The sequence below is a fragment of the Ornithorhynchus anatinus genome, chromosome 3 (genome assembly GCF_004115215.2).
Source record: "Ornithorhynchus anatinus isolate Pmale09 chromosome 3, mOrnAna1.pri.v4, whole genome shotgun sequence".
NCBI classification, from domain to species: domain Eukaryota; kingdom Metazoa; phylum Chordata; class Mammalia; order Monotremata; family Ornithorhynchidae; genus Ornithorhynchus; species Ornithorhynchus anatinus.
The window spans coordinates 85521357-85548663 of record NC_041730.1 but is presented as its reverse complement, the minus strand read 5'-3'; the positions used below and the strand labels follow the sequence as shown (position 1 = coordinate 85548663).

The window sequence follows — 27307 nt, the reverse complement described above, 5'->3', positions numbered from 1 at the left end:
GTTGCCTGCCATGCATTAGGGACCCCAAACCACCAGCTCCTGCCATGTGCTTCTGGTTTTATTGGGAAATTGGCCAAGTCTTTCCTGTTGGATTGACAACATCATGGGGTCCAGAGGCATCTCCCTTGGCTTCAAGGTTCATTAGTTGCTGGTCACTTCCAAGGCTGGCAGCACAGAAGGAGAGGAATCAGGCTGGTGCTTCTTTCAACCCATCAGAGCAAGGAGTCATTTCCACTGCCCCAGGCAGATATGCTCGGCCTTGGCTGGGTCCTGGGTGGTTTCCAGTGGTGACTGTGGTGGGGCCTCCCTTTCCTCAGTCCTGCAGGAGGCAGGCCCAGGGCAGACTGAGTGACACCATCATTATTCCAGAATTCAGATCAGGATTGCCATTTCAACCCAGACCTCCCAGAAACAATGTTCCAGAAAGTGGGGAGAGAGGGAAAAATGGGGGGAGCTGGGGAGAGAGCATAGCAGAGGGAGTTGAGGCAGGAGGAACCCTGTGAAAGGAAGCAAGGGGAAAAACAGGGGCAGCATAGGGAAGTACAGGCTCTGTAGTTTGGCCACAGACTCCTGGCTTCCCACAACACACAGGCCATCAGCAGAGGGCCTGTGGGAAACCAGGGTGTTGGAGACCTACGGGCAGCCATCCTTGATCTGAAGTTGGGGTAGTGTCCTGAGACAAGTGCTCACAGACTGGTGTGTTTCCTCTGTGAGAGAGACACCCGTTCCCTCTTCTGAACCCTGGAAGAGGCCCTGGCCCAGGGCCCTGAACATACCCCTCTACCCTCACACAGATCCAGGACCCCCAAAGTGGAAAAGGAGAGTACCCCATTCCCGCTAGGGCTCCGCATCGGTCCTCCCCGAAGCACACAATCTGTGGACCAAGCCAGGAGAGGGAGATGGTGGAAGTAGAGCAGAGGCCTGGGGACATGTGTACTGAGAGAGCAGTGAGGACCCAGTGTCCAGGCCAAACCCTGTTCCTCTATTACAAGTCACAGTCTCTGGCCAGAGGGCAAGGAGTTGAAAATTCAGGAGAGAGAGATTTCCCAACTTCTGAGCCCTGTGGAGGGAAAAAGCCCCAAGCAAGCCATGAAGAGTCAGAGGCTTGCATTCATGAAGCAAGCCATGAAGAGTCTGAGGCTTCCATTCACGAAAGCCTTCCTGGTCCGAGACTCCTCCACAGCCAGGTCTTCCAGAAGCATTTCATCCCCCACGCAGGCAGGCTATGCAGTCACAGAATTTGGGGAATCGGGGACGGGCTCTGAACAAGAAAGACAAGAAGAGTTAAGGAGGGTTCCCTCCTTGCCCTCTGGCCCACCTCCCACCCTGCAGACCACCTCCCCTTGTATCTTGGCCAGCCCAGCCGATGGCAGAGAGGGGAGAAGATGCCTTGCAGGCCCATCCTGCTTATTCATCCTCTTCCCTGCTGCAGGTGGGAAATCCAGCCCAGGGAGGCAGGGGACTCCCTTTAGCAGGGGAAGAACTTCAGTCATCTTCCAGGCCTCACCTTCTGCGCAATAGGCACTTACCTAGGGATGGGAAGAAGACATCGCCTGGGCCCAGGGGTGAGAGCGGAGTGTTAGGTTCTGAGAGGAGGTGCCGCCCTGACTCGGACTGCTGTCGCCGGACCAGGCTGTTCACCAAGGGCGTGGGTCTGGACTCAGGGGGGACGGGGGGCCCAGCATCAAAGACGGGGTTCTCGATGCCCTGGGTATTGCTGTCAAAGAACCAAAAGAGTGACCCTTTTTGCCTGGCCTGCCCTCCCCAGGACTCCCTCACCCAGCCTCTCTCCCTGACCTGGCTCACCCCAAAACCCAGCACTCTCCTGGCTTTCAGCCTGTCTCCCTCCCCTAGTCCAGGGCCATCCCCTCCCAGCAGTATGTTGCCCCACTTGTGCCAGGCCAGGCCACACAGAGTACGTGGCAGAGCTGCATTCTTACCCCTGCCCCTGCCCTGGGGCTCACATTCACTTCCAAGGCCCCAAGACCCCTGGCCCAGCCACTGCCTCATCATAGTCCACACTAGACTTAGCCTGGGAGGCAGAGGAGCACAGTAGGTCCGGGATGTGGGGGAAGTCTAGACAGAACAGCGGGATCAGGGACAAGAAGACCCATTCCAGCCAAAATGAGGTGAAACCAACAAATGCATTGGAGCACCCCACTCAACTCAACATCGCATAGACCTGGGCCAACCCAACTCCAAGTCAGTGAGCTGGAGGAGGAGGAAGAGGAAAGGGATAAAGAGAAGGAGGAGAGGAGGAGGTGGCTCTGAGATGCTTGGGCTGAGCCCAGCTTTAGGGAGCAAAGAGGGGTTTCCTTACCTCTCCATTCTCACCAGTTCATGAGCACCTGTGGGAAAGAAAAGGGTCAGTCCTAACCCAGCCAGGGGGCTAGAGAGAAATAGCCCCAGCAGACCAGCAGACCCTCACCCTAACTGGATCCCTGTCCTGGGGTGTGCAAGGGAAAACTCTCTGCAGCCAAACATCTGGGCCCCTACCCCCAACCAGAAAAGCAGGTGCATTTAGGACAGTGGGACACTAAGGGTTAGTCCTCCCCCTCCCCTCCCACCTCCTACCCCTCCCAACATCCCCCCTACCCCCACCCCTCTTCCTCCCTTTCCGTGCTGATGAGTTTGTTTTGTTTTCCAAAGTCATAGTTCCCTGTTCTGGTCGCTGTGGTTTGGAGTTAAAGGAACGGAAACTACCTATTCATCTGGAAAACAAGTAGCAGATGGAGCCAGGGAGCTGATTCTGATAGGACTCGGCCCTCTGTATTTTCTTCCCGCAGCCAAAGACTTTCTGAATGGGGGGAAGCCTGGCCAAGGCAAGGGCAGAGCTGGTCTCTGTCAGTTGGCTAGCTGGACGTATGCTCTCACTGGGCCACCAAGCCCCCGGACGCCATACGCTCCTCGTCCCTTTCAGGCCCCAGCCCAGCTCCACCTCAGTCCTTCCCCTCTTTGCCCTCTCCCACCCCCAGCTCCATCCCCTTCACTTCTTGTTATTCCAAAGCAAGACCCCAAGAAATAGGAACTTCCACGTAGTTTGTAGTGGTTTTCACATAGATGACGTCAGCTGGCAGGAGGAGGAGAGAGGCCACCGTGTCCACTTCAGCCCCTGTAATCACTCACTCCCACCCCATTCCCACCCCCGCCATCCTGTTCCGAGCTCCCGGGAATCAACAGCTACAGTGAACTTTTGCCTAAACCGTTGCCTCTGGAGCTGATTCCGTGCGGATGATATTCTTTTTAACAGCATCACTCGTGAGAGTGATTTCAGGGAAAGAATGAATCAAAGCATAAAAGGCAGAGACATGTGGGCTTGCCACTGTGCTCATGGGGTTCAACAGCTGCAGGGGAAGGGGGACTTTGGGGGAGACAAGAGCTGGCCCATGAGGGTGAGGGGGTTCAATCGTTAGTGTGTGGGTTTAGGGGGAAGATGGGGGAGGTTCCAGATGGTTGCTTTGGCTTCATGGTACCTACAAATATGGGGCCAGCAGGGAGCTTTCGGAGGGGGTGAGATGCAAGTCCACATTTTCCCTGAAACAATATCCCATCAGCAAAAAATTCTGCTACTGAAGTGCTCTCTCGAAGATGCAACCCTTTGGCAATAGAGAGGTCCTTAGCGCTGATTGCACATACAGGCCAAAGACAATCAGACTTTAGATTGAAATGACCTGGGTCGTGGAGAGTCTGGGACCCACACTGTCTGAGCGATGGAAAAGTCACATGTAGCTGATTCTTGTGCTGTCGGCCTATCCGGGGAATTGCTGGGGAACAGCTAGGAGGCAGAAGGGGTTGGGAGAGTCCCAGGGCTTCCTTCCCCAACTCTTTGCCTTAGTTTCCCCAGTTTTTCTTTCCCATCTGATTTCCAAGGAGGAAAACTGAGGGGACAATTCCTGCCTTATGAGAACCGTGACAGAGGACAGCTGAGACCTAGGGAGGAGGGAGGACCTGGTGGGGAGGGTGGGAGAGGGCAGGAATGAGGTCACCAGAGATACATACGCCTGTTGGAAATAGCCTGCCGCTGCTTGTAGACAAGGAGCAGGATAAGGGGCAGGCAGAGGATTCCCACGATACAGGCCCCGGTGGCCAGCGCTGCAGCTGTGATATCTGAAAAGGGAAGACAGGCAGCGGAGGTGAGGCCTATGAGCAGGCTGGGTGAGGACCAGTTGTGCTTCAGTTTAAATTCACTTCTCCAGGGAAACTGAGGCTTGGAGGGCAAGAGGGCCACCATTCAAGAATGGGGAGAGTTACCCTCAAAAAGAAAAGAGAACAGCTTCAACAATCCCGCCGGGTGCCTACCCAGACGCCGGTTGGTCCCCTACTCTGGGAGACAGTGCTGAGTCTGCAGGCAAAGTACCTAAAAAGAGCAGAATTCTAATTCCAGTTCAGCCACTGCTAGCTTGTGTGACCCTGGGCAAGTTACTTCCTCTCTGAGAGTCGTAACCTGTGTTCCGAGTTCTAAAATACTCGAAACTCTGAGGTCATATTTTGGATGGGAGCCCTTGAGGCCCCTAAAAGAGGCGGTACTGGGGGAGGAGAGGGAATCTCTCCTTTTAGAGACCCTTCCTTACCTCTTAATGGATGTCCCAACCCCAACCCCACAACTCAGGGTCAGCGACCTGGGGAAAGTCTCTTAGCACGGAAGCCTGGGTCTGAGCAGAACGAAGAAGCCTAACTGAGCCCACGAGGTCATGCTGTATTTCTACTTCTCAGAACCCACTGTCTAATTTTAAACCCCGGGGCACCATAACTTGCTGACTCCAGATGTTAGGAACACAACACCCCAGACAAATTCTCTCCTGCTATGTCAGGGTCCCGCCCTGAGGCTGCAATCAGTGGACTCCAGCCCAGGGGCCCTCAGAATAAAGCCTGTTTCCCTGGCCAAGGTCCTGGGTGTGTCCGTCTTGTGGACTGGAGACCCTCGGGGATGACTGCCTCCCACCCACCCTCCTCCCAAGGAGTCTTGAGCACATGTGTGTGGGGTTGTGAGGCTGAGCTTCAAAGGAGTTCTGGGAGATGGCAAAGGAAGGGGGGGAATCTCAGCCCAAAATGCAGGGGATTTTTGCAAGGTCTTCAGCTCTCGTTGGGAGACCTTTGGTGGGCGGCTTTTGCCAAGTGAAAGGATGAGCGGCTGGCCGCCTCCCCAGGCAAGCCCTGAGATTCCTGCCCCTTTAGGATTCTCCCCTGATCCCCGAGGTAAAGCGAGCCAACCTAGGGGATGGAGGATGGGGAATGAGGTGATCTGATCACCGTCCCTGGGGGACATCCAGTGGGGCAGGAGGCCAGGGCTGACAGACCGGCAATGGGGCCTGCTGGGAGTCGCTGGGAGCTGCGCCAGCTCATTGAGGCGGCAGCGCCGGACGGGAGGGGCTGGTGTCCGGTCAACAGCCTATTGTTTTCAGGACCTTCCCGATGCCCCTAAGGAGCGTGCCAGGAGGGGCTTTGAGCCTCTCTCTTTCCAAGTCAGCAGGCGACTGTGGGGACAAAGGCCAAAGGATTTGCAATTTTGGGATTGGAACAAACAGGTCACTGGGCTGACCCGGCCTAGGGCTCCTGGAGACCTCAGACCTAGCTCAAGGTTGGCTGCATGGACCCACAGGCAGGAAGGAACTGGGAGCATCTGGAGGACAGGGAGAAGGAGGGCAGGGGCAGAAACTGGAATCTGAGGGTTTCTTCTTCCCCAAGAAGAGAAATCAGAGCGGCACCTTTCTACTCTCTCTAAATCTATGACAGACAGCAGAGTGGCCTAGCGGATAGAGTACGAACCTGGGAGTCAGAAAGACCTAGCGTCTAATCCTGGCTCTGCCACTCATCTGCTCTATGACTGTGGGCAAGTCACTTAACTTCTCTGTGCCTCAGTTACTTCATCTGTAAAATGAGGATTAAGATTGTCAGCCCCATATGGCTGTACAACCCAATTTGCTTGTATCCATCTCAGAGCTTAGTACAGTGCCTGGCACATAGTAAACACTTAAATAACAAATTATTATTACTATTTTTACAAGAGGCTCTTCTGAGGTGGAGGAAAGCCTCCAGGAAGGAAAGATCAAGATTATGTAGGGGAAGGAGTAGGGTCAGCTAGTTTTGGCTATTGTCCTCCTGTGTGACCTGGGGTAAGACACTTAACCTCTTAGGGCCTCAGTTTCCTCCTCTGTAAATGGAGATTGTTATTATTGTGGTATTTCTTAAGTGCGTACTATGTGTCAAGCATTGTTCTGAGCACTGGGGTAGATACAAGTTAATTCCAGATTCTCCGCCCACCACCATACCTCACAGAAGTGTCATAAGGATAAAATGAGGTCACTAATGGGAAAGTGGTTTGGAACAGTAAAATCACTAGATTTATTGAATGTGTTATTATTGTCATAATTATTATTCAGTGGAAATGGGCTAACAGGAGAGATTCAATTTAGGTATAAAGAAAAACTTGGCAGAATGAAAAGAGGATGGACTATCAGACAGGTGACCAAGGAAAGGTGTAGATGCCCCATAAGCAGAAACAGAAATCTCCTCTCAATGTCAATGTCCTCTTAAAGAGACAAAGTGGCAGCCAGTACTAGAATTTGGAAGTGACTATAGACTTGACCTCTCAGTCACCCACAAGGCTCATTAACCCTGCAGGAATGATAGCTACAGTATCCCCCAGGTCCTTTCTTGTTAAAGCTTCCTAACGAACCCTCGCCACAACTCCCCGTGAGGGGGCATGCAGGAGTATATGTAAATAATCGTTCCTATTACCTCACCCTCCAGCAACACCAAGACCAGAGTTCCACTTCCAATCTCCTGAATCCATCTCTTAAGGCTCTCCCCACCAAGTGGGAGAAACAGATTCCAAAGACCCTGAAAACCCCAATCCACATGGTTCCTGAGCCACTGTCAGAAGGAACTTGCAATGGGGAAGGCACTATACTGAGCGCTGGGCAGGACAAGTAGCTTCCACAGTCATCCAGTCCATCCCTCTGCCTCTGGGAAGACTTCCAACTGGAAGAGCTCCAAAGAAAGGGTGAGCAGGCTGTGGGCAGGGAATGTGTCTGTTTTATTATAGTCTCCCAAGCACTAAGTACAGTGTGCTGGGTACAGAAAGAGCTCAATAAATACAATTGACTGTTTGACAGTGCAGATGAAATGGCTGGGATTCTGACGCTTTTAAAGCAGACATCCTGGCAGACGTCTATAAGAGGAAAATCTGTTAGATTTCAGTCCTTCAGAGCTTCTGCTCTTTTAGTTCAGACTCAGGAATACTCTACTCAGTCCTCGACATTCCACCGTGATTGGGCATTTCAACACCCCTCCATTTCCTGGCCTAAGCATATAGTCCTAACTCTGCCGCTCGCCGGCTGGGTGATTCCGTGTAAGTCACTTAACCTCTCGAGGCCTCAGCTTCCTCATCTGTAAAATGGGAATGATAATACCTACAATTCTGTACCTCGCAGGGATGTGTTTAGGATGAACTGAGATAATGAAACTATAATCATTTTTGTTACAATTCATGCACTGGTTCGGGCCTGTTCCTGCAGCTACTGGGTTATTTCCCAAGAGCCAAAATACTGTTAGTGCTCTTATCCACAGTTTTTTAGAAAGAACTGTAGAGGAAAACCAGCTGGCTTCTCACTGGTCTCCTTCTCTGTAGTCTTGCAATGTCTGTTGCTCCTTCCCTCCAAAAGATCTAGGTCCCAACTTCTAATCTCTAGGACTAACTTTCAGATCATAAGACATGTGAATGTTAAAACTGAAGGGAACAGAGAAACTCTGGCAAATCCAACGGTGCTTTCAGGAGTCACTGCTTCTGGTCACAGTAGTTCTTCAAGGACCTGGGCAAAAATCACCCCAGAAGGAGGCGGCTTGGCTTCCCTGGCCTCTCCCAACACCTCTTAAAAATTGGCAGCCCCCACCTAAGAGCATCCCTGAAGGGTCCTCAAACAAAGGAGGGCTGGAGTGGGAAGAAACAGCACTCCAATTCCCAGTTTGCTCAGTGGTTGATTCAGGGTTAATCTGGCTAGAAGGCCAAGAGGAGGTAGAAGGAGAGGGTGAGAGAAGTTGCCTGTCCAATACCCACCTCCTGACTTCCCCCGCTCCACACACTGAATGCCCACTTGTTCTCTCTTATGGTAGCATCTGGGGCAGACCCTAGCCCTGGCCAATTTCCCACCCTTAACCCTTCAGTGACCAAGGCTTCATGGTCTCATCTCCCCCACACCCCAGGCTCAGTCAGAAATGAAATCAGAACAAAAAGAGCATTTCAGTGTATATGTCACCTCCACCCTGGGGCTTCTTAGTCCCACTGTGAGTTTCAGCGGGAGGAAGGAGGAAGCTACCAATACAATTTGGGGGCTGTTTGGGGGCCAAATACAATGCTTCAGGGTAAGCGGGCCACCACCCATCGTGCCGTCAGGGGGCAGTAGCCTGTGCGTGGAGAAATGGACCCACTGATCCTTTTACCCAAGCCATCTTAGGCCCCCATGCCTCCTGCTCTTAAGTGGGGCCACTTTCCTGCCTTTTGGGCCCATTTGGCCTGAGGGAAGTGTCTTAGATCCCACCCTCTTTGGACTGGCCCTACCGACTCCCAACCCAGACTTGAAAGGGCACCACCCATATGGGCAGCTGGGCCCTCAGAATGACCACTGACGGATTTTCCCAAATCAGTGTCAGAAACAGCAGTGCTGCCCAGAGGCAGAGATCATCCAGGCAGCAGCAGGGCACAGCATGTGAGCCTAAGGAGGAATTGTCTTTATGGATTCAGTGCCTGTGGCTTTGGCCATACCAGTCCTGCCCCCCACCCAGCCCCATCCCCAACCCAGCCCTACTGGTGTGGAACTCGAGGTCCTCCAGGCCAGCAGACCATCTCAGACCTGCCACCATGCGTGCCCGGGACAGTTGCTACAGCTTGTCTCCAGTTTTGTCTGAAGGCACTAGCGGGCAGAGGCTGGCTGTGCCCACCCGACCTATAACGGGGGGGAGATGGAGGCCAGAAAGCAAGAGGAGTGGCAATAGGGAGAGAGATAGGGGATGGGGAGGTGCAGAGAGTTACTTACTTTCACCATCAGCATTGGGGGGCAGGTGCAGCGTGCACTTGGACTGTGTCATTTGGCCTGAGGGATGAGAAGAAGACAACAAACTGAGTTAAGAAAATCCCCATCCCTTGTGAGCCCCATGTGAGACATGGACTGTGTCCAACTCCAGTTAGCTTGTATCTACCCCAGTGCCTAGTTCAGCACCTGATACACAGTAAGCATTTAACAAATACCATATGAAAAAAAACCATATAGGTCCTGTAAATAGTCACCTACTATCAACTCCCAATCACACACACCCACAGGTTCACTTCGATGTTCACCCGCTCATATACATATCCACTCATGCCCATTCTCATGTGTGGACACACACACCTCAGTGCCCTGCACACCCCTGGCCCTCAAATATCTGATGGGGCTTTATCATAAACCCCAACAAGTTGTGCACTTTTCTAGGTGACTAGATAGTTCAGACCCAGAAAATACTAGAGTCAATTATCCCATATTTCAGATGAAACTAGTTTTTGGCCAGTAATATCGAAAAGATTCAGGGGGAAGAATATTTTTAGGCTTCTTTCATTATTATTGTAATTATTATGACATTTCAGTCAACCTATCAATGGCGCTTATTGCAAGCTTACTGTGTGCAGAGCATTGTACTTAACATTTGAGCAAGTACAATACAGTAGAGTTAGTAGATGCAATCCCTGCCGTCAAGGAACTGACACTTACTGTGCGCTAAGCATGAGGGTAGATATGAGATGATCAGATGGGCCCCAATGATTTGGTTATTATTAATAATAATGATAATGGTATTTGTTAAGCTTATGGCATAGTGGATAGAGCATAAGCCTGAGAGTCAGAAGGTCCCGGGTCCTAATTCCAGCTCTGCCACTTGTCTGCTATGTGGCCTTGGACAAGTCACTTAACTTCTCTGTGCCTCATTTACCTCATCTGTAAAATGGGGATTAAGACTGTGAGCCCCAGGCGGGACAGGGACTCTGTCCACCTTGATTTGCTTGTATCAAACCCAGCGCTTAGTACAGTGCCTGGCACACAGTAAGCGCTTAACAGATACCATAATTAGTATTATTCTTACTATTATGTGCCAGACACCATATAAAGTGCTATGGTGGATACGAGCAAATCAGTTTGGACACAGCCCATGTCCCACATGGGGCTCACAGTCTCAATCCCCATTTTACAGATGAGGTAACTAAGGCACAAAGAAGTGAAGCAACTTGCCCAAGATCACACAGCAGACAAGTAGCAGAACCATTTTCTGGATAGCTGTGGTTTAAGCCCTAGTCACACCTTCTGTTAGTTGGTACAGGTCCACGGTCCTACAGGACCTTCTTCCCCCAGGCCCGGCCCCCTCACCAGACCCCAGGCTCTCACCTTTCTGCACCTGCAGCTCCATGAGGCCGTGGGACCGCTGCTTCACATGATGGTGATTAATATCTGCCACAAAGCAGCAGTAAATGCCACCATCTTGCTGGGTCAGGTTCATCAAGGTGATCCAGAAAGTCCCATGGTGGTCCGAGTTCATCTCCACTCCATGGCGCTGGGCGCGTTCCTTGTGGGGGCTGGGCCCCAGGCTGCCATTGGCCCGGTGGTGGCCAGCCCCCCGGTGGGAGTGCAGGTCGTGCTCTGTGAGATTGCGGATGGGCCGCCTCCCCGAGCAGTTCTGGTCCTCACGAGGACTCCAGGACCACTTCTTGTAGACCTGGTCGTGCCAGTCGGAGAAGGGTCCAGAGATCCTGCAGGTCAGGGTGACGTTCTGCCCTTCTGGACAGACGTAGAGCGAGTACAGGGAGCTGACCTTGAAAGCCTTCAGAAGGCCTGTCCAGAGACAAAGAGCCCATCAGTCAGTTAGTCAGATTGTATTTACTGAGCACTTACTATGTGCAGAGAAATATACTCAGAGCTTGGGGCAGTGATAATAATAATAATAATAATGGTACTTGTTAAGTACTTACTATGTGCTAAGCAATGTTCTAAGCACTGGGGTAGACACAAGCTAATCAGGTTGGTCACAGTTCCTGTCCCACATGGGACTCACAGCCTTAAATCCCATTTTATAGATGCGGTAACAGAGGCCCAGAGAAGTTAAGTTACTTGCCCAAAGTCACACAGCAGACATGTTAGGACCCAGGTCCTTCTGACTCCCAAGCCTCTGCTCTATCCACTAAGACACACTGCTTCTAAGCTATACCATATACAGTATAACAAAGTAACGGACACATTTTCTGTCCACAATGAATTTACAGTCTAGAGAGGGAGACAGACTTCAATATAAATAAATAAATTACAGATATGTACATGTAGAGTTAGCCAAGACCTCTGTACTAGATGTGATAGCAGTAATAGTGTTAGCAGCAGCAGCAGCAGCAGCATTTAAGTAGGATGCACCGGGCTAGGTCCTTGGAAAGTTCAGAATAGCCAAGTGATATGCCCCCTAACCACAAGGAGTTTATACTCTATTTCACTTCACTTCTCTGTACCTCGATTACCTTATCTGTAAAATGGGGATTGAGATTGGGAGCCCCATGTGCAACTGGGACTGTTTCCAATCTAATTACCTTGTATCTACTCCAGTGCTTAGAACAGTGCTTGGCACATAAAAAGCACTGAACGAATGTCATAAGTATTATAGAGAAGCAGCATGGGTCAGTGGAAAGAGCCTGGGCTTGGAAGTCAGAGGTCATGGGTTCAAATCCTGGCACTGCCGCTTGCCAGCTGTGTGACTTTGGGCAAGTCACTTCACTTCTCTGTGCCTGTTACCTCTTCTGTAAAATGGGGATTAAGACTGTGAGCCCCACGTGGGACAATCTGATCACCTTGTATCCCCCCCAGTGCTTAGAATAGTGCTTTGCACATAGTAAGCGCTTAACAAATACCACCATCATTATTATTATTATAATTATTAGTAGTAGTAGCAGCTGTAGCAGCAGTAGTAATACAGTGCTCAGCATATAGTAATTGCCCAGTTCAGTGCTCGGCACATACTAGGTTCCTAGCACAGTGCTCAGCACACTGTAGGTATCCAGTTCAGCAGTCGTCCACAAAAAGTAGCTTCCCATTACAGTGCTTCACACACAATAGTTGTCCAGTGCAGTGCCCAGCACACATTAGGCATCCAGCGGGTAGGCAAAGTCAATAGCACAGTCGGTATTACTGATGACGATACTGGTTTGGTCCCTGTAACCAGGATCATAATTCCCTCTGGCTCTGGAAGAATCAAACTCAGTCTGATGTGGCGATCAAGGGCCAGGCAGGATTCTCACTCAGGATTTGCCCCCAGCCTCTGGCCACAGACCTGTGGACTCTCTCAGCCGGGGACGGTGCACCAGGAGGTGCCCGTGAGCTAAATCCTGCCCAAAGGGGGGCGGACCTGTCATCCTCTGGACCATGGCAGCAGCTCACTGTCTCATCATTTTTTAAAAAAATTGTATTTGTTAAGTGCTTATTATGTGCCAGGCACTGTACCAAGCACAGGGGTAGATTTAAGTTAATCAGGTTAGACCCAGTCCCTTTCCCACATAGGGCCTCCAGTCCAAATCCCCATTTTACAGATGAGGTAACCGAGGCCCAGAGAAGTGAAGTGATTTGCCCATGTTCACACGACAGACAAGTGGGGGATCTGGGATTAGAACCCAGGTCCTTCCGACTCCCTGGTCGGTGCTCTATCCGGTAGGCCACGCTGCTTCTCTAAAGGAACATTCCTTCTTGAGGAAACTGAAAATCAGGACAGCATTCGGCCCTAAAATGCTTGCTTTGGGGCAGTCCAATCGTCAGATACCTGGGGGCCAAGTCCCTCTTGGGTCAGCCTGCTTATCTGCCAGGCTCTGGGTGGCATGGGGCATCCTCCTCAGCATCTGGGGTTGCCATGGCTCTGTCAGAGGACACTACCTACTCCCTCCAGCAGCAGGTCGTTTGGCCCCCAGCACTGCCCGGGGTGGCACTGCCACCTCCTGTCCACTGCGGAGACCCAGGGCCGGCCACCAATTCTAGCTCTCAAACTGGCAGCTCCCAGCAGCCCATGGTGCCTTAGTCCAGGGACGAGGTCCTCAGCATACCACCTTGACCAACTGGCACCTGTCTGGGGCCAGAGGGCAGCAAGCCTGGAAAAAAACCTTTGTGGTCAGACGTCCGGACACTCTGGGTTGGAAGAGGATCTGAGCTTGGGGTCCAATCGATGCCTGAGATCTCCTAGGCCAGGACACCAGGGGCTGAGAACTGCATTCCTCTGGCCGGCAGCAGGCCCAAACTGGAAGGCGGGGGCCAACAATATGGGGTACTCTCTTGATTCATTCAATCGAATTTATTGAGCGCTTACTGTGTGTACGACACTGTCTTGATCTATTCAAACCCCACCCAGATGACACTGGAACTGGGGCTAGGGCTGACTTCCCGAGACTGAGCAGGCCTCTAGTCATAACTAATCCCACTTTGATTTTCCTCACCTCCCCCAGAACCCCACCCTAATCAATCAAGAAATCGTATTTACTGAGTGTTTATTGTGAGAGAGCACTGTACTAAGTGCTTGGGAGAGTATAATATAACAAAATAAAGCCGAATTGTTAGCCACATTCCCTGGCCACAATGAGCTTACTCCCTGTGGTGTTTCACGAAATAAAGCTGTCTTCCAGGTGCCGTCAGCTCACAAAGGCCAGGTGCCCAGGAAACTGCAATGGCAGCACGGTGTCAATACCTGCCCGGAGTCTGGGGCTCGAGAAAACCGAGGAGAGGGGATAGAGATGACATACAAAGCATAGCACTGGCTGCAGGCATTTGGGGAGGAGGAGCAAGAGGGGAAGGAAGGGTCTGACCACTGATTGCCCCAAGGACGTGAAACTTCACCAAGAGGAGACCCAGCTGGCCTGTCCCTCTCATCAAGTTCATTCTCTCATACAATCATATTTATTGAGCACATACTGTGTGCAAAGCACTGTACTAAGTTCTATCCCTCATAGTCACTGCTGGGAGCTGGGACCCACCTTGAAGTGGGGGTCCCTCCAAGGTCAAGGAGAGTGGTGATTTTTCCAACAATGGGCCTCTATGTCTAGACTGTAACGTCGCTATCTAGACTGTAAGTTTGTTGTGGGCAGAGAACGTGCCTGCTTACTCTATTGTATTGTACTCTCTCAAATACTTTGTACAGTGCTCTGCAAATAGTAATCACTCAATAAATACCATTCATTAATTCAATCGTATTTATTGAGCGATTACTGTGTGCAGAGTACTCTACTAAGTTCCTACGAGGGTATAATACAGAGATGCATTCCCTGCCCACAAGGAGCTCACAGTTTAAGGGGGTGGAGACAAAAGTTAATATAAATAAATAAATTACAGATAGGTACATAAGTGCTGGGAGCGGGTAAGAACAAGGAAACAAGTCAGGTTGACGCAGAATGGAGTGGGAGAAGAAGAAAGGGGGGCTTAGTCAGGTAAGGCCTCTTGGAGGAGATGTGCCTTTAGTAAGACTTTAAAGGTGGAGAGAGTAATTGTCTGTCAGATTTGAGGAGGGAGGGCATTTCAGACCAGAGGCAGGACGTGGGCAAGGGGTCAAGCGGTGAGATAGGCAAGATGGAGGCACAATGAGAAGGTTAGCATTAGAGGAGAGAAGTGTGCAGGTTGCATTGTAATAGGATAGTAGCGAGGTGTGGTAAGAAGGGGCAAGAGGATTGAGTGTGCTTTGAAGCCAATGGTGAGGAGTTTTTGTTTGATGCCGAGGTGTATGGGCAATCACTGGAGTTTTTTGAGGAGTGGGGAAACATCTTGAATAATTGATTGGTTTCCTCCTCCTCCTCTTTTTCTAGAGTGTCCATGGAAGGACCCGGCCTTAATGGCCTGCAGGAAACCCTCCACCCCTGCTTCCCGCAAATTACAACTGGGAAAAGCCAGGAGGGAGATAGTGGGAAAAGGGGCAGGGGGGAGGGGCAGGAGAGACTGAGAGCCAGATGAAAGAGCTGGACCCAAATGTCCCAAAGAGGGTGGGACCGGACAGTAGGGCCAGGACCTTGGGAGGAATCCCGCCCAAACCTTCCCTCTTCTCCCAGTGGAAAGTCAGCAGAGCCAAGAGCAGAGTCAGGGCTAAGGGTAGCCGAGGGAGGGGCTGCAGGAAACTGCATTTCGAGCAGCCAACAAGGGGGGTGGGATCGGGGTTGATTGACTTCTGATCCTGTCTTTGCTTGGGCCCTTCTCCACCTCCCCTCCACCCCAAGCAAGGCACCCAGACAGCCTCTTCCCTTTTCAGAGAAAGGAGAATAAAACCCTGGAATTGAATCTGGGGAGGCTGAAGGGGATTTTTCGGGGCCTCGAAAGACAAACTAGTGTTGTGGGGAGAGGGGCGGGGGCACGCCTCCTTGAGCGGGACGCCCCGGGGGTCTGAGAGACAGAAACATCCTGTTTGTTACCACTCCCATAGCCAGCCAGCGAGCCCCTCCTCAAATCACCCAAGAGAGCAGCAAACCCTCAGCCAGCCCACCCAACCGAGAGCCCTGGGAGGGGCACGGAGCAGACTGGGGTGGAGATGCTATTCGGTCGCGGGACAACATCGCCTAGCTGGGTGCACGATTAGAGCCTTGTGGATGTATTTTCTATTGTCTGCAGCTGGGCACTGCCAGCACAGCATTCCCCTCAGCACCTGGCCTCGGTGCATTGTCTGGGCTGCAGGAGGGCCCAGTTCGAGGTTCTCTCTTGGTGAGTGGAGGAAGAGAGAGGGGATAGAGGGGAGGGAGAGAAGAAGAGAGGGAGAGGGAGAGATCCATTCAGCTGGTGGAAGAGAGGAGCCAGGAGAACACCTCAGGATAGCGAAGGTAATCTGGGGGCCTCAGAGGCCATAGACCTCGGGGTGGTGGCTGTCGGCAATAGTGCACCCCAAAAGATTCCCTGGACAAATTCACTTTCTCAAAACCTCCAAGACAGTAAGGTCACGTCGGTGTTATCAGTGAGCAGGCCGTGGGTGGGGAGGGAGGGGGTGCAGGAGGAGTCTCAGCTCTCTTCACTCTACCCGTCCCCAGAAGCTCCAGGGAGAAGCAGGTGCCCAAAGCTGTGGCCTTGGACCGGGAGACCCCAAAAAGTACCAGTGGGTAGTTAAAGGGCTAGAGACCCACAGGTTCAAGACGGTAAGCAAGTGTTCAAAGTGTTGTCTGGTCTCCAGACCCCATAGCAGTTGACACCAGCTGGATCTGGCTCATGAAACTCCATTAACTACCCCACCCATCTTCTGATCAAGTTTTTAGGTACCGAGGGAGAAGTCAGGGACCCTTTCCTCCCCCAACCCACCCACCTCTCCTCCTACAGGCTTCTGGCTCATATCCCAGCAGAGGGAGGGGACTGAACAGGGCCTCATGACCTGAACTCCAGAGTCAGGGTTCCTCCTCTCTCCTCCTCCCAGTCCCCATTCTGACATTCCTGGGAAATGGGCTCGTTGGAGAGATCCCAGATGAACCTGTTGCATCACTGCAACAGCCTCTGCCCTGGACCAGGGAAGGAAAATCATGTCAGCGGGAAGAGCACCCCACCCTGAAAAGCCAGGGCCCGAGGTCAGCCACTCTCCAGACTGTGCAGAGGAGTGCTAGCCAACACCTGCTAGCCAAAAAGCACCAGGCCCACCAGTTCCCAGAAAGTGCTACCCGCCCAGCTGGCAGCCTCTCCAGCCTGGCCATGTTAACTGTGTCTCTACCAGAAGGTCTGTTCTGGGCCCCATCAGCTGTCTGATGGGTGAACATTTAACAGGCAAACAGGCTGGTGGCTTTCTTGACCTTATCTACAAGTCAGCTGTATAAAAGAAGCAGCATGACCTAATGGAAAAAGCATGGACCTGGGAATCAGAGGACCTGGGTTTTAAATCCTCCCTCTGCCACTTGTCTGTCAGTCAGTCAATCAAATATTGAGCACTTACTGTGAGCAGAGCACTGAACTAAGTGCTTGGGAGAGTACAATACAACAATAAACAGACACATTCCCTGCCCTCAATGAGCTTACAGTCTAGAGGGGAACTAGCCTGTTGTGTAACCTAGGGCAAATCCCTTATCTGTGCCTCAGTGTCCTCATCTGTAAAATGGGGATTTAAATTGCGTTTTCCCTCCCACTTAGACTGTGGGACCGGGACTGTGGCCAACCTGATTATCGTGTGTCTACCCCAGTGCTCAACATTTAGGAAGCACTTAACAAATACCTTAATTATAACGGGGTGCTCTTTTATATTTTCCCAATTGCTTAGTAAAGTGCATTAGACCCAGTAGGAGCACAACAAATTCCATTATTACTATTACAACCACTACTATTACTACAACAACAACAACAACTAGACCAATGAGGAAACCTTTTGGTTTTGGTTTCGGTCCTGGAGCCAAGCCCCATTGCTTCTTCCTAAACTTGGTGAGACACATCTTTGCCCTGGGCCTCAGTGTTCTGCTCTGTGCAATGGGAATTAAGTTGAACCCTCCACGCCAACTGGCCTGGGTGCAAGGGCTGTCACTGCCTCCTCCATCCAGCATGGCATAGTGGACAGAGCAAGGGCTTGGGAGTCAGAAGGTCATGGGTTCTGATCCCAGCTCCACCACTTGTCTGCTGTGTGACCTTGGGCAAGTCATTTCACTTCTCTGTGCCTCAATTACCTCATTTGTAAATTGGGAATGGAGACTATGAGCCCCACATAGGACAGGGACTGTGTCCAACTCGATTTGCTTGTATCCATCCCAGCGCTAGGCAGTGCCTGGCAAAAAGTAAGTGCTTAAAAAAAAGCAAAATTATCATTATTATTATCAGACAGGGCTGCGGGGAGGAGAGAGGGAGGCTTCGGAAAGCCCATGGAACAGTCCAAGACTGGGCTCTTGGGGCATCTGTAGTAGGCTGATATTTGTCTGATAGCTCAGGCCAGACCATTCCAGAAGATCCCACTTTGAGGACAACCCTGTCTTGACAAGAATCTTCCAAGGGGAAATTCCACCATATCTCCCACTCAACTATTTCAATGTCCGATGGGTTTCCATGGCATCAGATCCTCCCACCACCCATCCTAACTGGGCTGCAAGAAAGGGATACGGAGGCCCAGCGATAAATCAAAGGTCATGCAGTGATTCAGAGGCAGGTCTGGGAAACATAAGTTTTCCAAACCTTAATCCAGTACTCAATCTGTTTAGTGATCAAGGGGACACTGAAGCCTCTGATCAAAGAAATCCAGGTTGCTGCCCGGAACTGGAGCCACAACCAGAGAGTGGGGAGGTGGTTCACCCCTGGAGCTGTTGTCCCTGACTCTGCTGGCCCAGGACATTGCTAGTGTCCAGTTTTGCTGCTCCCTGACCAGGCAGGGGTCTCAGCCAGGGCTGTCCCCTGGGCAGCAGCAGGAGGGCTAACCAGCTTGTGAGAGGCCGAGGACAAAGAGAATCTCAGATGTGTTTATTGATATCCCCTCCGGGAGGAAGTAGCCCATTCACATTGGGGGCCCAGGAGGAGCTGGGGAAAGGGAAGCCCAAGCTGTATTGGAGGAAGCAGCACTTCCAACACCTTAGAAAAGGGTCCGTGGGATTTCTTGATTGAGTCTTCTCCCTCAAGAGATCTCTGGGTGAAGGTCTTGCCCTCTGGCCCTCTCACCCTCGGCTTTCCTCTGGCTCCCTCTCCCTTGCCGTGAGCCCTGGGGTCCCCGGAGCTCCACACTCTGCTGAGGGAGTGGCTGACGAGTCCGGAAGGGGGACCTTCTCTCAGGAGCCTCTCTGCCCCAATCCCTGTGGCTAGGTTTCAAGTTCCACTCCTGCAGTGCCATGCTGGCAGGTGAGGTCCAGTCCAGCCCAGGAGAAGCAAGGTGGGGATTGGTGGGAGCTCTGACTGATGGGGTTCCGATTGCTTAGTGGGGAGAGGGGGACAGAGGGGTCTTGAGGCTGGTTTCTAAGGACCCTTCTTCATCCAGGACCATTAAAAGGACCTTTCTCTTCCGTGACCACCAGCCTCTCAGGCCCACCTTGTTTCTGGAGTGGACAGCTCATCCCAGGGCCCATCTTGAGTGTCCATTCTCCTCATCAGGTCTGGATCGGAATTTGGTGTCCCGGGCCCTGACAGAGACCTGTTCCATGGACTCAAGTTCATGGTCCCAGCCTGAGCCATTCCTGTCTGGCCTGGACTAGGAACAATGACACCCCCAGACTCAGCCGTGGCTGGTCGTGGGAGAGATCAGTCCGGCTCTCTGGTTCTCTGGTCCCAAGTTCAGGGACAGGGTTGCTGCCAGCGACGATTCCAGTATTCGGACACTTGGGTCCTGATGGGAGCCTGGCCTGGCACCCAGGGATAGTAAAAATTATTATGGTATTTGTTAAGTGCTTACTATATGCCAGGCACTGTAGTAAGCGCTGGGCGGATTCAAGCAAATCAGGTTGGACAAAGTCCCTGTCCCACATGGGGCTCACAGTCTCAATCCCTGTTTTACAGATGAGGTAACGTGAGGCCCAGAGAAGAAAAGTGACTTGCCCAAAGTCATACAGCAGACAGTGGTAGAGCCAGGATTAGAACCCATGATCTTCTGACTCCCAGGCCCGTGCTTTATCCACTTCACCATTCTGCTTCCCAGGAAGCTAGGAGAAGCAGGAAACATCTGGCACTTTCACCCTCTTCCCACCCACACCACAGGGCAGGGCAAAAGCCCTACACTTCATTCAATAGTATTTATTGGGTGCTTACTATGTGCAGAGCACTGTACTAAGCACTTGGAAAGTACAAATCGGTAACAGATAGAGTCCCTGCCCTTTGACGGGTTTACAGTCTAATCGGGGGAGACAGACAGACAAGAACAATGGCAATAAACAGAATCAAGGAGAAGAACATCTCATTAAAACAATAGCAAATAAATAGAATCAAGGTGGAGGTCATCCTATCCAAACCTCTGCCTCACACCTGACTGATTCTCAGCCAATCAAGGGAGTTGATTCCACAATCCCCCGATGTGGCCGGTCCTGATGTTTCTGATCGCCCTCACCGTAGGAAGTTCCTCCATCTATCTAATCAACCTCTCTCTTGCTGCAATATCATCCAGTTTCCTCATCTGTCCTCAGTGGAGATGAAGCAAAACCAACCAGAATCTGCTTTTCAAACAGAACCACTCATATCTTCCTGTACCTGAGTGCTAGGTAGGGAAAGACATGACAATAAGTAGTATGACTTTAATCTGGAAACTCGACCTCCTACAGGGTGACCTCACCCTCCCTTTGAGGCCTCTGGCAATTTAGGAGCCCTGGGGAACAGCTCATCTGTTGGAATGCCACTACAGCTGGGATTCCCTGAGGACCCAATAAGAATCATCATCGCTGTGGTGTTTTAAGTGTTTACTATGTGCCAAGCACTGTACTAAGCATTGGTGTAAATCCAAGACCATCAAGTCAGACATTTGGAGCTCACGGTCTAAGTAGAAAGGAAAACATGAGTTAAATCCCCAGTTTACAGATGAAGAAACTGAGGCAAAAAGAGAATAATAATAATAATAATTATGGTATTTTGTTAAGCCTGGCCTGCTTTCTGGTCTCCCTGGGTCCTGGATGCCTTCCCCTCCTAATGCCTTGTGGGGCCAAGCCATAGTCAGGCCTTGGGGCTTGGGAGGAGAGGCCTAAGGAGTCTGTCGGGCCCAGCCCTGCCTGCCCTCCATCAGGGCTGCCTCTTCCCTGGCCTGCCATGACAGTTGCAGGAGGTTGTGTGGGAAGCCTCCTCACAGAGACAGAACCCCCACCAGCCTCTGGAGTAGTGGGATTTGGTACAGACCCCCACCCCCAGAATGGTGGGATTTGGTATTTTCCACCTCTCCACTCCTTCAAGTTTCTTAACACCTCATCCAAGCCCACAGCTGAGGTCTTGTGCAAATAAATGGTTAGGTAACTCCAGCCCAACGGGGATGCTGCCAGATGATGTAAGAGGAGATGTGGCAAGTAAAGGGGTGGAGATGTGGTGACCCTGAAGGCTACTCAGTGGCCTGGGGATTTGGAAATGGTGTGGAGGGGAGGCTGGAGAAGAAAGTCCCAAAGCGAGCAGACAGGCAAGGAGTCAAAGACTTAGAATCCTCTTGGCTGCCACCCATGCCACTGCCAGCTCAGACCATGCCAGTCTCAGAATGGGAACACCAAAGGGAGAGAGAATCCATGTCTTAGACCTCTCCTCCCCTGTTTTTCTTAGGATATTTGTTAAACACATACTTTGTACCAGATATTTTACTAAGCACTAGGGTAGATACCATATAGTCATATTGTACAAAATGCATGATCCACATCGGTCTCACAACTTTAATCCCCATTTTACAGATGAGGTAACTGAGGTACAGAGAAGTTAAATGACTTGCTCAAGTTCTCACAGCGGACAAGTGACGGACCCGATATTAGAACCCAGGTCCTCTGACTGCCGGGCCCATCCTCCTTCTGCTAGGCCACACTCCTTCTCCTTGTACTTTGGATGCTTAGTAAATGACTGACAAGGTGCTTCAGTGTCTGGAGCCCCTGGTCTGAGTGTCGGGACATCTCCTTCCTCTTTTCCATCCAGATATTAGCCTGGAGAAAGGGGAACTAGCAAATGTGCAGGACATACAAATCTCCAAGCACTGCCTCCCTGGCTTATGCCTCTTATACCCACAAACAGTCTGGCCATACCAGCCCCCACGTTGCTCCCCTACTTAATCACCTCTCCAGGGCAGGTCAACTGATCCACCTTGGTCCCAACACCAACCCGTAGCTGAGCCCTGTCCTCTCTGTGCCCACAGCATCTCAGGCCCAGCCCCCAAGGATGGCCAAGTCCAGACCTCCCCATGTCCATGGTGCTTAACCCCCAGGGATAATCAAATCCAGTCTCCCTGGATCCACAGCACCTCGGGCCTCTCCATCACAGATGGCCAAGTCCAGCTCTCTTCTTTCCATAGCGCCTTGGGCCTGACCACCACCGATGGCCAAGTCCAGCCCTCTCCATGTCCACGGAGCCTCAGGCCAAGCCCCCGGGGATGGCCAAGTCCAGCCCTCTCCATGTCCACAGCCAGCAATTCCCTTCCGGTTTTGGCACCGCTGCACGCGCGCGGGGTTTCCGCCTGCCTTTGCAGCCACTGCCCCAGGGAGCTGCTGGAACAATCGCAAAAAAGCCACTTGTGCGCCCAGTGTGGACTCAGCTTCCGCCCTGCAACTGCCCACTCCTTCCGGGCAAAATCCTCATCGTAAGGGAAGCAGTGTGGCTACTGAAACCCACATGGAACTAGGAGACCTGGGTTCTAATCTTGGTTCTGCCACTTGCCCGCTTGTGAGACCTTGAGCAAAGCACTAAACTTCTCCTACCATGTTTTCCTCATCTGTAAAATAGGGATTCCTTAACCTGTTTTCCCTTTCCTTTAGACTTTGAGCCCCATGGCACAGGAACTTTTTCCAACCTGATTATAAATTAATCACTCAACAAATCATATTTATTGAGCACTTACTGTGTGCAGAGCACTGGTCTAAGTGCTTGGCAGTTCAATATAACAGAGTTGGTAGACATTCCCTGTCCACAACAAGCTTAGAGTCTAGAGAGGGAGACAGACATTAATACAAAAAATGAAATTAATACATTCATTCGCATCTACCCCAGTTTTTAGCCTAGTGCTTGGCACACAAGGGGGAGGCCACAGTAGAAGACTGACCTCCCAGGTCAAGTTTTGGAAAGGTCATTCCGATCTAGCCCCGGCCCTCCTGAACCTGAGCCCATCAGTTATGGTCAAATTTGGAGTTTGGTCCAACCAAATCTGCAGTTTTAGAGGAAGTTGCTAATATGGCAGGGCAACACCTACAAGGGAGCTTGGCCCCCTGAAGTAGCGGAAGAAACTCTTGCTGTCCCCAGAGGAATTCTGAACTGGGTTTCTGATCTCCTCCGTGCCCCTCACCCCACAACATAGCTGAGCAGTGGGTTTGGAGATGGTGGCTGCAGAGAGGGAAGAGTGGGTTAGACTGAGCCCAGTCCAAACCCATTGGTTCAGTGTGGGACTGACCCAGACCTGAATGTGTGGCACAGAGTCCGTACCCATGGACCCTGGCATCCTCTCCTCTGACTGCTTTTCTTCCAAGAAGGCCTTGAGGCAAGCAGCGTGGTGACACCCTGCTAGCTTCTGCCACCTGCAGCAGTGTCCCGTTCCCATACCTCAGGTCAGCTAAGAGGGAAATTCCTGTCCCCTCCCACCAGGTGCCTTCTCACCACCAGGTCCCAAGCTGGCAGTGCCAGGCAGACTCTGTCATCTGGATGGAGGATCTGTTTGATTTATTCCTGGAGGTGAGAGGAGGTGGAGGGGGCAAGGAGAAGGTAGAGATGGAGTCTGCTGGGCAGGGGAAAGGCTCCCGGAGGCCGCGAAGCTTCCAAGAGACCAACTCTCTTCCAGTGCTGGCCCGTACCCTGCAGATGGTGGAGGGTCTGGGGCAGGGTCTGGTGCTCGGTGCCCTGCATTCAATTAAATGGCTTTTCCCCAGGTCTATTTTCCTGGCTGGGATTAGCCCCTAAAGCAGGAGGGAGGGAGCAGGGGGGAATCTGGGCAAGTTGTTGGGAGCTAGAAAGAGCTTCGCAGACAGGAGGGGCTCAATGAGATGACCTCCTAGAGGGAACGACAAGCTCTAGTCAGATTGCAAGGTGGCCCCCTCTATCCCCAAAGACCTCAGGGTCCGGGTCCCCAGCTCCCTACTCAGAAGCAGTGTGGCCAAGGGAAAAGAGCATGGGCCTGAGAGTCAGAAGACCTGCATTCTAATCCCAGCTTCACCACTGGACACCTGTGTCACCTTGGACAAGTCACTTAACTTCTCTATGCCTCAGTTTCCTTACCTGTAAAATGGGGATTCAATCCTGCACCTTCCTACTTAGACTATGAGACTATGGGACAGGGACTCTGTCCAACTTGATTATCTCATTTCCATCTCAATGCTTAGAACAGTATTTGACACAGAGTAAGTATTTAACAGGTACCATACTTCAATGTTTCTCCTCATACTTTTCCCCCGTGGGACACCTGCTGCCCACTTTGGGACCCCTCACGCCTTCTGGTTCCCCACTCTAGGAGGGGAAGGTGGCGGTGCCACTTCTCAGGGCCTGCTCTCTGCAAAGTACAGCCCTGTCAGTCAATCAATGGTAGCTTTTGAGTACCTCCTGTGTGCAGAGCACTGTACTGAGCACTTAGCAGAGTATAATACAAAGTTGGCAGACACTTTCCCTATCCACAATAAGCTTATAGTCTAGAAGACAGGCTTCCTCACAAGTAATGAAACAGGAATGACAGTGAGGCCCCCGCCTTAAAGGGCTTCCTGAGCCCTGGCTATCTCAATTCATCCTCCTAGCCCTGCCACTCCTCTCTGTCCTTCCCCTAACCGGGGTTCTCTGGGCCTCGATAAAGCAGGAACTCCTTCCCCATCACTTCCTCTTCCAGAGCTGGGTCAGGTGTTGTTCATTTAGCTCTCTTTCCTAGGGTCTCCTCTAGGTTGGGGGCACAGAGAGGTAGGCCCATCAGCCTCTATCAGAGAAATGTGGGATCCCGCCCCCTCTTCTGCAGGATAATAGTCTACCACCTCCTCCAGCCCGAGGCAAGAGCCCAGCTGCTTGTGAGGCAGGGGCATTTCCTGACATTTCAAGGAGGAGGTGGAGAAGCCAGTGAAAAACAGAAACGGGAATGGTCCCTTTAAATTCCAAAGGAGCCGTGCGGGCCTCGGCCGAGCCCCAGGAGCCCCATCAAAACCCATCGAATGAGTCACCTTTTTCCCAGTGGTGATCATCCATCATAGCCAGATGCTTGGATCAGCTTTCTAAAACTCCATTCGGGACATGGCACTCCCTCCTCAAAATTCTCCGGTGTCTCCCCCTAGATTGTTGTGTAAAACAGCCCTCCCGTATTTGGCTCCAAGGCTCCCTACCTGTTGTCTCCCTCTTTGCTTCCTGGTCTCTTCTCCTTTTACACCCGCTACTCTCTTCACTCTTTCCAAGATCACCTCTTCACCATCCCTCACTCACGACTCTTTCATTGTTAGAATTCATCCCCAGAACTCTCTCCCAGGCCCTACTCAGCCTTGCCAAGCCACAGCCCTCTTCTCGAAGCAGCAATAGCATGGGTTTAGGAGTCAGAAGACATGGGTTCTGATCCCGCCTCCGCCACTTGTCTGCAGGGTGACCTTGAGCAAGTCACTTAACTTCTTTGTGCCTTAGTTACCTCATCTGTAAAATGGGGAGTTAAGACTGTGAGCCCCACGTGGGACAACGTGATTACCTTGCAACTACCCCCTGCGCTTTCTAGACAGTAAGCCCGTTGTGGCTATTGATTGTCTCTATTGCTGTATTGTACTTTCCAAGCACTTAGTACCATGCTCTGCACACAGTAAGTGCTCAATAAATATGATCGAGTGATACGATTGAATGAACAGTGCTTGGCACGTAGTAAGTGCTTAACGAATACCATAAAGCAGCGCTGTTTAGCGGCAAGACCACGGGCTTGGGAGTCAGAGGACGTGAGTTCTAATTCCAACTCCGCCACTCATCTGCTGTGTGACCTTGGACAAGCTGCTTAACTTTTCTGTGCCTCAGTGACCTCATCCGGAAATCAATGACCTCATCTGGAAAATGGGGATTAAGACTGTGAGCCCCATGTGGGACAACCTGTTTACCTTGTCTCTACTGCAGCGCTTAGAACTTGGCACATAGTAAGGGCTTAACAAATACCATCATTATTATAATAATTATTCTTGCTCTCCTGAAAAGGCTCTCCCCACCTTCAAAATCCCACCTCCTCCAGGTTAATTTCAGTCCCAATTCCCTAATCCTGTCCTCCCAATGGCACCGTTGGCACGCGTGCCCTCCATGCCCCACCCACCCACCCGCAGTTCCCATGTCCCCTCTCTCCGATAGGTGGGGAGAGATGCAGCGCACCCAAACAAGCCCACCCCACGGTCCGTGAGTTTGCCCACCTGAAACAGAGTGAGGGATCTCCCTCCCTTCCCTCTGGGGTCCCTTCCCCCTCCTGCTTTTCTGCCTTTGGGCACCCCCCGTCCCACTCTACTAGGGAAGAGAGGCCAGCCCCCCATCTTCTTCAGGATGGACAGGACCCGGAGATGAGAGGTCTGGACCAGAGCAGGGAAACTTTGAAAAGCAACAGCAGTCTTCACCCAGCCTCTCTCCCTGTCTTCCTCTGGGCCCAGCGGAGCCAGGGACATCTACCTCTGCATCTACCTCTGCACCTCTCCTGGGCGACCCTGGGAAAGGAGGGGAGACCCCAGCCCCAAATCAGAGCAGGGAAAGTTTGAAAAGCAACAGCAGTCTTTCCCCTCCCTCTCTCCCTGTCCTCCTCTGGGCCCAGCAGAACCAGGATCGTCTAGTTGAAGCAGCGTACTTAGTGGAAAGAGCCTGGGCTTGGAAGTCAGAGGTCACGGGTTCTAATCCCGACTCCGCCACTTATCTGCTGTGTGACCTTGGACGAGCTGCTTAACTTTTCTGTGCCTCAGTGACCTCATCTGGAAAATGGGAATGAAGACAGTGAGCTCTACGTGGGACAACCTGATTACCTTGTATCCGCCCCAGCGCTTAGAACAGTGCTTGGCACATAGTAAGCGCTTAACAAATACCAAAATCATTATCTACCTCCGCAAGAGCCACCTCTCTTGGAGACTCCGGGAGGGGGGTGGTACCCCAGCCCCAAATCAGAGCAGGGAAAGTTTGAAAAGCAACAGCAGTCTCCTCCTCCCTCTCTCCCTGTGAGCCACCCGTCTTGGGCGACCCCGGGATAGGGTTGGGGAGGGGACCCCAGCCCCAAATCCCCTTCCCGCCCCGGTCCAACGCTAGCAGGGCACCTCCAAAAGAAGCCCCTCCGAAAAAGGCAAGTACTAGGAGGAACCTACCTGGGAAGGAAGCCCAGCTGAGAGCCAGCAGCAGGAACAGGGCCTGGCAGCGCCTCCCGCCCCCCGCGGGGCGGACCCCCATCTCCGAGGACCCAGGAGACCGGGCCCAGCCGGAGCCCCAGCCGGAGGGAAAGCCAGGGACTCCGGACCCCGAAGCTGAGACAGCGGAGTCCGGAGCCTGGAGCGGGGCGGATCCCGGGGCACGGCGCCCGGAGCCGGGAACTTGGATCTTGGCGCCCGGATTCTGGAGCGTGGAGAGGATTTTCCGGAGCTGGAGCGGAGAGTCAGCGGGCACTCGACACGGCGAGGGCTTGTGGGCAGACTGCCTCGCCGAGAGAACCAGCGGCGCTGGAGAGGGAACAGCGACACCGCTAGGGAACCGAGAGAGAGAAAAAAAAAAAGAAGAGCCGATGGCCCGAGTGGTTTCCAGGCCGGGGATGGAGAGCG

General features: G+C 52.1%; 2 protein-coding genes across 4 annotated transcripts in view; one reads left to right on the top strand and one right to left on the bottom strand.

Annotated features, from left to right (window-relative positions):
• CDH23 (cadherin related 23) overlaps window positions 1–27307 on the top strand; it is a 382425-nt gene that overhangs the window by 308088 nt on the left and 47030 nt on the right. The gene's annotated exons all lie outside the window — the stretch shown is intronic.
• Window positions 38–27307, bottom strand: VSIR (V-set immunoregulatory receptor). Of its 2 annotated transcripts, XM_039911512.1 has the most exons (7): window positions 26861–27304; window positions 10410–10853; window positions 9033–9089; window positions 4000–4107; window positions 2321–2348; window positions 1530–1717; window positions 38–1261 (listed from the first exon to the last, which is right to left on the bottom strand). In XM_039911512.1, the coding sequence occupies exons 1-7, from the start codon at window positions 26940–26942 to the stop codon at window positions 1224–1226; spliced, it is 945 nt and encodes a 314-aa protein (XP_039767446.1). In that variant the 5' UTR covers window positions 26943–27304; the 3' UTR covers window positions 38–1223. The 2 variants fall into 2 exon arrangements, with proteins under 2 accessions (XP_039767446.1, XP_039767447.1); XM_039911513.1 differs by lacking the exon at window positions 4000–4107 and having other exon boundaries at window positions 26861–27307.